Genomic DNA, 12222 nt, shown 5'->3' with positions numbered 1-12222 from the left:
AACTGAGCCCAGATTATGTTGTTAAGAGTCTGGTGACTGTAAAAACTGGTGATGCAGATAGGGGGCGGGACTTAGTCCCAGGAACCAATCGGAGCCCAGTCCGCCAACAAGATAACTAGCAGTTAACTTGAGAGCACAATGACTGACTTCTGATGGCAAGTTTATCTCAGTTTGGCATTTACTTACCTTCTCCAGAGTAACAGAGCAGCAGTGTTGATGGAGCTCTACGGATCTCACAGAAAATCGAGATGACACTGTGGGACGACCGCGTCTGGGCTCTTTTCAGGAGTCAGTGGAAGCAGACGGTGATCTACTGGAGCGTCTTCTTTAGCTTCGGTCTGTGCATCGCCTTTCTGGGGCCCACCATTCTGGACCTGCGCTGCCAGACGCACTCCACGTTGCAGCAGATCACCTGGGTCTTCTTCTCGCAGCAGTTATTTCTACTCCTGGGCAGCAGCGTCGGGGGGATTTTCAAGAGGACGTAAGTCTCAAAAATAATACTCTCAAAAACAATAAAGAGACTAATAATGAATAGGCGCAAAAGTTCAACAGTGTTACAGCCTAAATACGTTCATGCCCTAAGTTTTATAATGGCTTATAAAGACTTTACCAAATGTGAAGTGGTAAAATATTGAAATGTACCTGTTTACAAAGGCTAATAGGTCAGATATGTTTAGGCTGACTTTTCTCTCTTGGGACCATACAGGATTTACCACACCTACAGAACTGAATGGAACCCTCTTCTAATCACTGTTTATTGTGAAAACTGAATCTAACTTGAAATACAGTATAGCGTATTCTGAGAAAATATGTCTGAGGTAATATATAAATCATATAAAAATAAAACATATATAGCCTATATGAAGCTTAGATTACAATAAAAAATCAAAAATTCCATAAAATTTATTGCAAAAAACAAAACAAAACATAGCACAATGACTTGAATGACTGAATCCAAATGAGGCAGACAATGAGGCAATTTGACTGGCAAATGATATGCAGTTAAAAGTCCATGTGTCTAAGCCCTCTAACATATTGTTTTTCACTGTCTGCATGCATAACAACACTGAGATGTATATGTTCCTGAATAAGAATATAAACCAACTCATTAGAGACAAGGTGAACATAAAGTAAATGTTACAAGTTAAGAACGATTAGATAAACATACCACTTTAAGTGGAGCATTGGATAACCTTTCTGTGACAACAAAAACGGTCTCAATAAGGTCACAACGTGCGCAGTGCCCATTCAGTAAAAATATTTACTTATACAGCTCCATTCAAATTTCTTACAATATGATACATTGAAGGGATTTTAAGAGCTCTGGAAGAAGCTGGATGGTTTTGCAATGCAAGTTTCACATATTTAATCCTCAAACGCCACACCTCAATCTAAAACCTATGTTAACATGAAATAAGCTCTGATGATTGTGACGCACGATCCTTGGCGTCATTTGGAGGAGAGGCCAAATGAACAGGCATTGTTGGGGAGTAACGAATTACATGTACCGCCGTTACGTAATCAGAGTACAAATTATGAGTAACTGTATTCAGTTACAGTTACTGTTTCAATGAGTGGTAATTGGATTACAGTTACTTTGCTGAAGTAAGTTACACGGCGGTATTTTCCTGTTTTCACATTTTGTGCTACATCCCATTTATTTATTTTTTTATTTCGGTAATTCCACTCATTGCCGGAAACCCAAACAGAACGCGCGCAGTAAGAGCGACGTAAACGTCATGGTAACGTTGGCGGCGTTGGTCACACAATGGACGAGGTCGAAGAGCCAGTAGAACAGAGGCAGCAGCGCACAGGTAAAAACACATCTGTGTCTTGGAAATTCTACTCCCGACGTGAGATATAAAAAAATAACAACTATAAAATCGCCAACAAGTTAAATGTCAAACCGGCACTGATGAAAACAACCTGCATAGGCTCATAAAATCTGCACTACTGTCCTATAGTGACCTGAGACACGAGGGGACGCACACAAACACACACACAAACACACGCAAACACACACACAAACACACACACAAACACACAAACACACACAAACACACACACAAACACACACACAAACACACAAACACACACAAACACACAAAAACACACACAAACACACACCTTCATCATCGTCATCGACCTGAGAACGCGCGGACACCGCTGTCCTCCCGTGAGCCGCGTGTGGACCGTGTTTTCTCACGTACGCTGCGTAGACGTAGACCGCGCCTCCTCCTGTGCACCTCTAAACCAGAACTAACACCAGCACTAAAACCGGGACTAACCCAGTCCAGGACTAAACTAGGACTAAACCAGGACTAAACCAGAACTAAACCAGGCCTAAAATCAGGACTAAACCAGGATTAAACCAGGTCTAAAATCAGGACTAAACCAGAACTAAACCAGGCCTAAAATCAGGACTAAACCAGGACTAAACCAGGTCTAAAATCAGGACTAAACCAGGACTAAAACCAGGACTAAACCAGGTCTAAACAATATGACACCTAACAGTAGGTTGGACATAATTTAAGGTGATCTCATATAAAAATAATTTCTTTATCAATAATATTTTTTAATATGGTTAAGGAAAGACTGAGCTTGTTATTGTCTTTTAGCTGACAACACATCTTATGTTAACATGCTAGTCCTAATCCTAACAGATCTTAGTCTTTGCTTCTCTACAGCAAACAGTTGCTTATTCATGGAGACTTTGGGTCAACAGGCAAAAAAACGTTCAAAAAAAAAGTTTTGAGTGAGGAAAAGGAAGGTTCAATTCTGGCTTTACTGGCAGAGGGATACAGTGAGCGTCAGGTTGCTTCCATCCTTAAAATTTCTAAGATGGCAGTTCATAACAACAAGGTCAAGTAGCAGACACTGGGAACAACAAAGCTACAGACCGGCAGGAAGCGGAAACGACTCTCTACTGACCGGAATGATCGTCAGCCCATTTGAATGTCACTCAGAAACCATAGGATGACATCAAGTGACCTACAAAAAGAATAGCAAATGGCAGCTGGGGTGAAGTGCATAGCAAGAACTGTTTGAAACAGGCTCCTAGGGGCAGGATTCAAGTCATGTAAAACTAGAAAAAAGCCCTTCATCAATGAGGAGCAAAGAAGAGCCAGGCTGAAGTTTGCAAAAAACCATAAGGATTGGACCATCGAGGACTGGAGTAAGGTCATCTTCTCTGATGAGTCCAATTTTCAGCTTTGACAGACACCTGGAGAGGCTTACAAGCCACAGTGTCTTGCACCTACTGTGAAATTTGGCAGAGGATCAGTGATGATCTGGGGGTGTTTCAGCAAGGCTGGAATTGTGCAGATTCGTCTTTGTGAAGAACGCATGAATCAAGCCACATACAAAGTTATCCTGGAAGAAAACTTGCTTCCTTCGGTTCTGACAATGTTCCCCAACTCTGAGGATTGTTTTTTTCCAGCAGGATAATGCTCCATGCCACACAGCTAGGTCAGTCAAGGTCTGGATGAAGGACCACCAGATCAAGACCCTGTCATGGCCAGCCCAATCTCCAGACCTGAACCCCACTGAAAACACACAAGCTATCAAACAAAGCTGGGCTACTTGAATTCTTGCTCCAGGAGTGGAATAAAGTCACTCAAGAACAATGTGAAAGACTGGTGGAGAGCATCCAAGACACATGAAAGCTGTGATTAAAAATCAGGGTTATTCAACCAAATATTGATTTTTGATCTCTTCCTAAGTTAAAACATTAGTATTGTGTTGTTTTAAAATGAATATGATCTTCTTTTCATTGCATTATTTGAGGTCTGAAAACATTGCATTTTTTTTGTTTTGTTATTTTGATCATTTGTCATTTTATTCAAATAAATGCTCTAAACAAAAATGGTCTTTATTTGGAATTTGGGAGAAATGTTGTCAGTAGTTTATAGAACAACTATATACTTTTTAAAAACTTTTTATTTTACTCAGACACATACCTATAAGTGGTAAAATCAGAGAAACTGATAATTTTGCAGTGGTCTCTTATTTTTTCCAGAGCTGTATGTATGTATCGGTATTACAGATTGACAGATGTTCAATCAATCCTCTGTTCATGGGTTTTTGCTTCCTACTGAACAGATATAATATATAGTTATAAAATAATAATTGCTGTGGCAGCAGTCTTAACTTTTCATCTTTCTGAAACCCTTGGATACTTTCTGCATTACATTTAGAAATCAGTTAATCTTGTGGGATGTTTGCTGTGTTGTTTATTATGTTCTTTTGTTTGTTGTTCTCAGGTTGCTGTTTTCCCTGGTGGCTCTCTTCACTTGTACCTTTATTATCTCACTAGTATTTCTCCTTATACCACTATGCTACAGTGTGATAATGCTGTCCATTGTGCTGGCCATTGCTGGTTTGGCCATGGGAGTGATTGACAATGTTGCCAACTTACAGCTGGTCAAACTTTACCAGAAAGACTCAGCCATTTTCCTTCAGGTAAAATCTTTAAATTTGCCTATTTGACAGATAATACAGTCAAATGAATTTAAAGGCACTTCTGACTTGTGCCTCTTGTTGTACACATTTGGGTGGTAACAGTATTTTCTTTGCAGGCATTGCACTTTTTCATTGGCTTGGGAGCACTGGTCAGTCCTCTAGTGGCTGATCCCTTCCTTTCAGATGATGCCTGCATTCTGGCAGCCAATGCTACAGTCTTCAACTCAAGCTTTAACCTTGAGCATATTCGTAACACTCTTGCAGGACCAGGCGCTGCGCTAACAAATATGTCCGAATATCCCCTGCACATACATGGCATGGCGCTCACACAGGTGTCATATGCTTTCTGGATCATGGCTCTTATCAGTGTAAGTTCCTCGAATGACATTAGCTAATAAATGAACTGCCAAACTGGAGTAGTTATGCAATGGAGCTATTTCAGTCATAGAATTATCTGTGGAAAATGTTGCACTACGCAACTTATCTGATGGTGGATGGAAGGTCCTCAAACCACTTTAATTCTTGGAGATGTATTAATTTGACTAAAATGACATGAAACTTCTCTCTCTTGCATTTATTCAAGTATAGGTGTTATTTTATTCTGGGCTGTCCTCTCTAACTCGTAACTCTCTTGTGCTAACAGAGATTCTTACAGGGAACTTTAATGCCCTACTGTGGAACATCCCAGACAAATCTTTATAGAGACAAATAGGTGCCAAACTCTCCACCAGAAAACCTACATAGTGCATCTTTAAGGGAGCACATTTGGGTGGTGTCATTATCACTTGTAATATGAGACCAAACCTGTTGCGGACTCTGTGTTTTCAAAGTTGTATTACATTCTTTTGAACATTGTATCTACATGGCTGCCTGTAATCATGTGCCTTTATTGTTTACCTATTGTTGTGGGAGGGATTAGAATCATGTTTTCTTGGCACAGGGTTGCAGAAACAAAACAAAACAATCAATCTTCCCAGGTTACACCCAAAATCCTGCCCTCTTACAGTCTCATCTAATGACTTAAATATAGCTAATATTTGCTTACTTAATTCTTCAGTTTATTACTAATGTTTTGATAAAGTTTTAATTATAGTTGCCTGAGATTGGGGTAGTCTAACATCCTTTTCCAGAAAAAAGATTTGGAAGGCACACTTTATGCCTTCTATTATGGTTTAAGCTGTATTTCTCTCACAACAATTATTACATATAACAAAGTTTTCATCTAACATTGAAGTGGGTATTTTAAAAGTCTAGTGGCATTGTAAAAGTCATTGTTATTGCAGTGCTATTGTTGATTCATTTAATCATGTGTCATCCTCACCACTCCTTTTTCTGTTTGCATACAACACTGGTATGCTTATTACGTAAATATTATGCCAGTTAAATTACCATGATGCATGACATTTCAAGTCTGAGGTGACCTGGTAGGTTTTCTTCACTTTGTGTGTCTGCAGCAGTAGCATTTCTCTGTGAAAATAAGAAGAGCAGAGATCACAAATTGAATCAGCTGACAGGATATGCTTCATGACATGAGAATGGCTTCTTTGTGTCTAAAATGACTGTTCTGTATATGTGTGTGTGTGTGTGTGTGTGCAGCTGCCTGTGCCCATAGCCGTACTTTACCTGATGTACCATGAAAGGCTGCTGCCCTGCTCCAGAACAAGCCCCCCTCTACTGGAACAGAACCCAAGTGGCGACACTGAACAAGGTATACCCCAAGTGAGAGCTGTCATGAATCATACAGAGGTTTCAAGTGTAGGACAATCCCGGATTACTCAGACATGCATAAATTCAAATACAGCTCAGAGTGAAAGATGAAGGGGTTCCGTTATAATGTGGTAAAAGCACTTAAAGGTGCACTATGTAACTTTTTGGTAGGGGTCTGTCATCTGCTTGTTTCTATAGAGATGTCATTGCTCTGCCTGGAATGATCCACAGTATGACATTAAACAGATCTACCTTACATTTATTCAATTACAAGTGGTTATTATAGCTGAAAAATAACTAGAAAAACAGGCATTCTGACTGTGATCAGGGTCGCCTCTCCACAGATTTGACATGTAATTTGGTCTGGTTTGGCCTCCATGGAGATAGGTTTAATGCCACACTGTGAAACATTCCAGACAAAGCAATAATATTTCCATAGAGAAAAGCATCTGACTGACCCTCCTCCAGAAAAGTTACACAATGGATCTTTAAAAGTAAATTTTGTGAAACTACAATTCAAATAATGATAATGTTTCTCTAGTTTCCCTAGCCCACAAGAATGTGTTCAGGTGCTGTAATCTGGATAAAGTCAGAGATCGTCCAGCCACTTTCTTTGTCCTCCAAATTGTAGGTGGAGCCATACTGTTTATCACTGATGGAATAATAGTAAGATCTCTCTTCCCAAATACAACGTACCTATGCAATTTGGTATACAGTGTAAAGTTTGATGAATTTGCTTCTTACAAATGTATTGTTCTGTTTTTGTTGTAGGGTTCGTATGCAGGCTTTGTGTACACCTATGCTGTGTCCCCTCCTTTGCTTATGGCACACAAGACTGCGGGATATCTGGACAGCATATTCTGGGCTGCCATTACTCTAAGCAGACTGGCGTTTATCTACTTGTCCTACAGATATCCTGCTCCAAAACTGCTCATCTTCAGTCTGGTAAAAACACACACATATGTAAATAGTGTTTCTAAGGTTTTCTGAGCATTGTCTTGGTCAGTCTGAGGTAGCTCTGGTTTAATTAAATCAAGCTTGTTTAATGTCAATGTAGGTTGTTTAACATTGTTTAAAGTCAAAAATCTGTGTACAAATCAATTATTGAGATGTGACACTATTATTCTTTCTAAAAGGATATGTATATTACAGTCCAATCTGTTCAAAAAGAGTATCTTTCTTTGTGCAGAACCTCTTTCAGTAAACAATGTGCAGCAAGTGCCAGCAACAAATGGGAAAGAGAAAACGAATGCCATCTGTCATGCTACTTTAACTCAAATATTTAAACAGGATATGTAGTGAGTGGAAGTTTTAAGCAATGTCTGTATGATTTGTTTTGTTGATATGAATGAAAACTATTACACATATTCCTACAAAAAACTTGTTTATTTTGTCAAAACATCCTAGAACTTATGGAGGATATATTTCATTAGTTACAGTTACAGTTATTTGTAGACCTTTCTGTGAGTACACCCATTATGAACTTCATAGTTAAAAGTTAACCCATCGTCTGCCGAAACCCGGGATCGAACCAGGGACCTTTAGATCTTCAGTCTAACGCTCTCCCAACTGAGCTATTTCGGCTCTGTGGGTTCAGCCTCCAGCAGTTCAACAACAGGAAGTGCAACTGCTGCAGGTCTAAAGTGTGGGGGAGGGATGAGGTTGAAGTTCATTATAATTCATTTTCCAAATCAGTCTTATTGTTCCTCAGATCAGACTCAAAATCACTGTGTTAGGGCTTACATTGTAACACTTCTAATATACTCTACAGGACAGTTACTTTTATTATTTATGGTAGAGCAGCACACAACGTTTGCTCTGTCTTTCACACCTGACATTTTGTATGAATTAAAGCTCCACTGTACTGTTCTTATTGTGGACTGTGACAATGACTAAATACAATACAAACAATAACCGCTTAATGTATTCATATTTACCTAACAGACTTGTGTTCTCAGATAGGGGTGGTCCTTATCCATGGGCTGCTGTTGCTTTTCTACACCAGTCAAATGTTCCTCTTCATTGGGACCACTATACTGGGCCTGTGCATAAGCAGTGTGTTCCCCTCCATGCTGGCCTTCACTGAGGATGCACTGGAGTACAAAGGCAGGCCACTCATTCATATCATACCAGATTGTTGTTTGTACTGTGTTACAGATCTTATATTACACAAAATTTACTCTTGTGAGCTTTAAGTCATGTTATAATTTAATCAGAAACATAGCTGGACTTGAGTTTTGTTCACACAGGTTGTAATCCTTTATTATTAGTCTGTCTACATCTCCAAAGCCCAAAATGTTCTGTTCCACCTTGTGATGTCACAAAGCAGTAGTTTTCAATTTAACAGCTACCTTTTACTTTTTGTTCAGTAGAGATTGGCCTTTCCATGGCTGAAAATATCTAAATTATTCTAGTGAAGGTGTATGAAATTTAAAAGTGAAGCACTTCCTGTATTAGCACATAACAGCACAAGGTGAAAGGTGAGTGTTTTCTGTTTGAGAGAAGAACTCAAAAAATTTGTGGGAATGAAACAATACGCAGCTCTTGGTGTTTGTGATGTGGAAACACTATAACAAAAGGCTTTATAAGGATCTTTTAAGTAGAGACATCAGCTCTATAATCTGTATGTGCTTTTCTTATCTAATATAAAAAAATAAAATAAAATAAAAACTTGAGTACCATAAATGTCTTTTGGAAGCTATGAACCTCCTCATGTAGAGACAGTTAATTTGAATACTACAGTTATTTAACTACAAAGCCACAATTATGGGTGAAGGTAAGCCTAGAAAGTTCCTAAAAGATTGTGCTTACAGATCTATTATTAGCACAGTGAGAACAATTGCCATGACAGGATGACTTGATTAAGTGGGTCAATAATTGTCTTTTACATAGGAGGAATAAATTGTGCCTTGCTCAAAAGCCATCCTTTAAGCTGCCAAAACCCAGGATTAAAACAAAGGACCTTTAGATCTTCAGTCTAACGCTGTCCCAACTGAGCTATTTCATCTCACTGAGACTCTACGATAGCAGTTCTACAGGTGCAACTATTGGCAGTGTTGCCAGGTTGGGAGTGTCAGTTTTGTCAGTGGGGGAGGGTAAACAACTTTGTTACATGAGTTCATGAACATGCAGTATTTTTGTTGCTCTATAGTTATTGTGGTAGTTGTTGTTATTGTAAAGTCAATATAATAGTAATAAAACACTGTAAACACACTGCGTTTTATGACGCTCAAAGACGCTTCACACAATTCAAAACAGACAAAACACAAAATATGAACATTTTAATTGTAACTAATATTCCAGCAGGAATATTAGTTTTAAGATTTTGTAGATTCTCATTGCAGATTATAGTGTTGTATTAAGCTACAATTAAAATGTTAGCTTTGATTTCTCTGCCACAGGTTGTGCAACAACTGTCCTGGTGACGAGTGCTAGCACTGGAGAAATGCTTATGCAGCTTTTAATTGGATCTGTAAGTTTAATTAACAATTTATTTCCAAACTATCAAAGAAATCTCATTGTATATTGCTTATCCTCTACAAGTTCTTTTGTATTTCCATCTGTACAAGATTGTCTAAATTCTTACAGGTGATTCAAGACTATGGCAGTTATGCCTTCATGCTGTGCTGCATGATAGCGTCCTTTCTTGGATTCTGTCTGTTTCTGCTGTTCCTCTATGTGCATCATCTCCACAAAAACAGCTACAGTCACAGCACAGGTAACTCAAAAACAAGGGGAAGGTCAAGCACATAATACTAGTGAGCAAAGGCTATGAGAGAATAAACACACAAGTCCATAGGGCTGAGACTGTTAAAGGCACAAGCAAAAGCAAAGATTAAAAGATTAAATTATCTTTAACAGACTTAAACACTAACTGCTTGTTATAAGGGAAGACAACTGGAGATTATTTGTGGCACATTGCTTGGAAAACATTAATCCTTTAAGAAAATTAAACTATTAACTTCGTACAAAATTATGAAAAAAAAAATGTTTGTTTGCATTATTCTATTTTTATTTGAGCGTAATTTGTTATCTCACAAAGAAACTGCTTTTCTTGGTATATAAGTAAAATAAAAAAAGTTAAGATAGTATTGATGGAAACTGATCAAAGACAAATAACAACTGGAATACTCATTGCCTGTTAAATCACAAAGTCTCTGATTCTATAACCATGGCTTTCAGTACCACCATATGTGTATAATTTTTGCACAAAAATATAACAAGAAGGCAGTAAAGTTAATGAGGAAAAATTAGATACTGACAAAAATGTTACCAAAATACAGTAATCTGCTCTGTTATTTGTTCAACAGCTAGAAATTACATTTTTAAAAATTCAGTGTGACAAACAACCTCAGCGGAAAATACCAACATACTGGAAAAATATGCCCATTTTGTTCCCTTTGCCACCTACATGTAGATCATCTGTGTTGGTATCTTGCACACTACGTGTTTCTAACAACTAATGAACTTCAGAAGTAATGTTTGGATCCTGTCATAATCTGCAGTGTTAAGGAGATAATTTTGTGCTCTTCTTCCCTGAATTTCTGGTACCTTAATACAACAGATTATGTGCTGAATTAGAACCCAGCATGGTTATGCCGATGTTCAGGAGGCCAGATGAGGGTTCTGTCGTCTCCATTCATGAAACTCACATAGACATCACCATGTTCATCTGAATGCTCTGAAATATTCCCAATGAACCACCTGATGTCATAATACATGCTCGGTATTGACCTGGCTGGTACAGAGAGAAATCTGACACAATCTCAGAAAAGTGTGAGATTTCTGTCAGAAATGGTCATTCTCTCAAATATTCAGGTCCAACAGTTAGCTTGCTTAGAGTAAATAGATCTTGGACCTCAAAAATTGACAAAAAAAAATTGAGTGGCAACCAAATGTGAGATTTTAGGGGCCTACAGCGCCCCCCTTAATAAAGTTACCCAATATTTGACAATAGATTCAAAATCTATGACCAAGAATCTACAATATCAGCTTCCTAGCTCTATTTTTTATGAAGTTATGGCCTCTCAAACATGCTTATAAATTAAGGCCTTCGAAAAGTGAGCATGGTTCCAAAATTTCGACAGGCCATAACTTATGAACGACTGAAGGGATTGAGCTAAAATTTTAGATTCTTTCATTTGGTCATTTTAGAAATTTTTGGAAATTTTTTCAGCCAAATCTGAGATGGCTCATAGGGGAGGGCTGCTGATTTCATATAGACTGGCCTTGTTACAATAATATACAGTAGTAGTTTGTAGAATGGATCACACATGCAGCAAAAACTGCCCCATTTAATGTTTATCTTACCTGCATATAGAAAATGAATGAAGGATTTTGGGGTCTCTTGGGGTCTTTGACTCTTGCCATGTGAATACTAATTTGATTACTATCCATTTTTAATATTCATAATAAAGCACATAGTAACTACAGCTGACAAAAAGCTCACGCCTAGATTACCTAGATGACCACAAAACAAAAGCAGTTTTTATAGTTAATTAAAAATACATATATTGCTGTGACTCTAGTGTTGACATATTTATGTAGCTACCTAAAAAGATGCCTTACACGTTATTAATGTGTAAGGCATCTACCCCTTGTGGATCAGTAAAGTTTGTCTAAGTCTAAGTCTATTAGCTGTAGATACAAATGTCAAATAAAACAAATCCTGCTTTGCCATCTCAACTTTCATGAGAAAAAAGCGATACATGCAGTGCCCTCCTCAGGTCACACAACTTATTACAGTTTTGCAATACTATTTTCTTATGTGTGTTTCAGATTGCACCAAGGACATGGATATGAAGAAAATACCGCCATCTCTAGCAGGATCTTGAATGAAGTGAATATAGCATTATGAATGCTGGACATTTATGCCTTGATCATTTACTGGATAATAATACATTGCATTTTATGAGAAATTATCTGTGTAGCTTGCCTGGCAACTCTAGAATGAGATCTCTCTTTGAGGGACAGATATCTGTATTTTATACAAATATCTGTCTGGCCCCCACCCCTACATTGTGTTTCAAGCTGTGATTGTGCAATCACATTAAT

The 12222-nt window shown here is 38.2% G+C and overlaps 1 protein-coding gene and 1 non-coding gene across 2 annotated transcripts; one reads left to right on the top strand and one right to left on the bottom strand.

Annotated features, from left to right (window-relative positions):
- The first annotated feature begins 127 nt into the window (after positions 1-127).
- Positions 128-12151, top strand: mfsd4aa (major facilitator superfamily domain containing 4Aa). Its single transcript, XM_055160642.1, has 10 exons — positions 128-481; positions 4263-4461; positions 4578-4829; positions 6058-6169; positions 6710-6834; positions 6940-7113; positions 8127-8274; positions 9570-9640; positions 9757-9886; positions 11947-12151. The coding sequence occupies exons 1-10, from the start codon at positions 249-251 to the stop codon at positions 12000-12002; spliced, it is 1500 nt and encodes a 499-aa protein (XP_055016617.1). The 5' UTR covers positions 128-248; the 3' UTR covers positions 12003-12151.
- Positions 7680-7752, bottom strand: trnaf-gaa (transfer RNA phenylalanine (anticodon GAA)). The gene has a single exon. It is a non-coding gene; the product is annotated as a tRNA-Phe (tRNA).
- Positions 12152-12222: the final 71 nt, after the last annotated feature.

Source organism: Boleophthalmus pectinirostris, unplaced genomic scaffold (assembly GCF_026225935.1).
Source record: "Boleophthalmus pectinirostris isolate CB_2022bp ecotype Guang Dong unplaced genomic scaffold, ASM2622593v1 HiC_scaffold_3, whole genome shotgun sequence".
Classification (NCBI taxonomy): Eukaryota; Metazoa; Chordata; class Actinopteri; order Gobiiformes; family Gobiidae; genus Boleophthalmus; species Boleophthalmus pectinirostris.
This window is presented reverse-complemented; position numbering and strand designations above follow the sequence as displayed.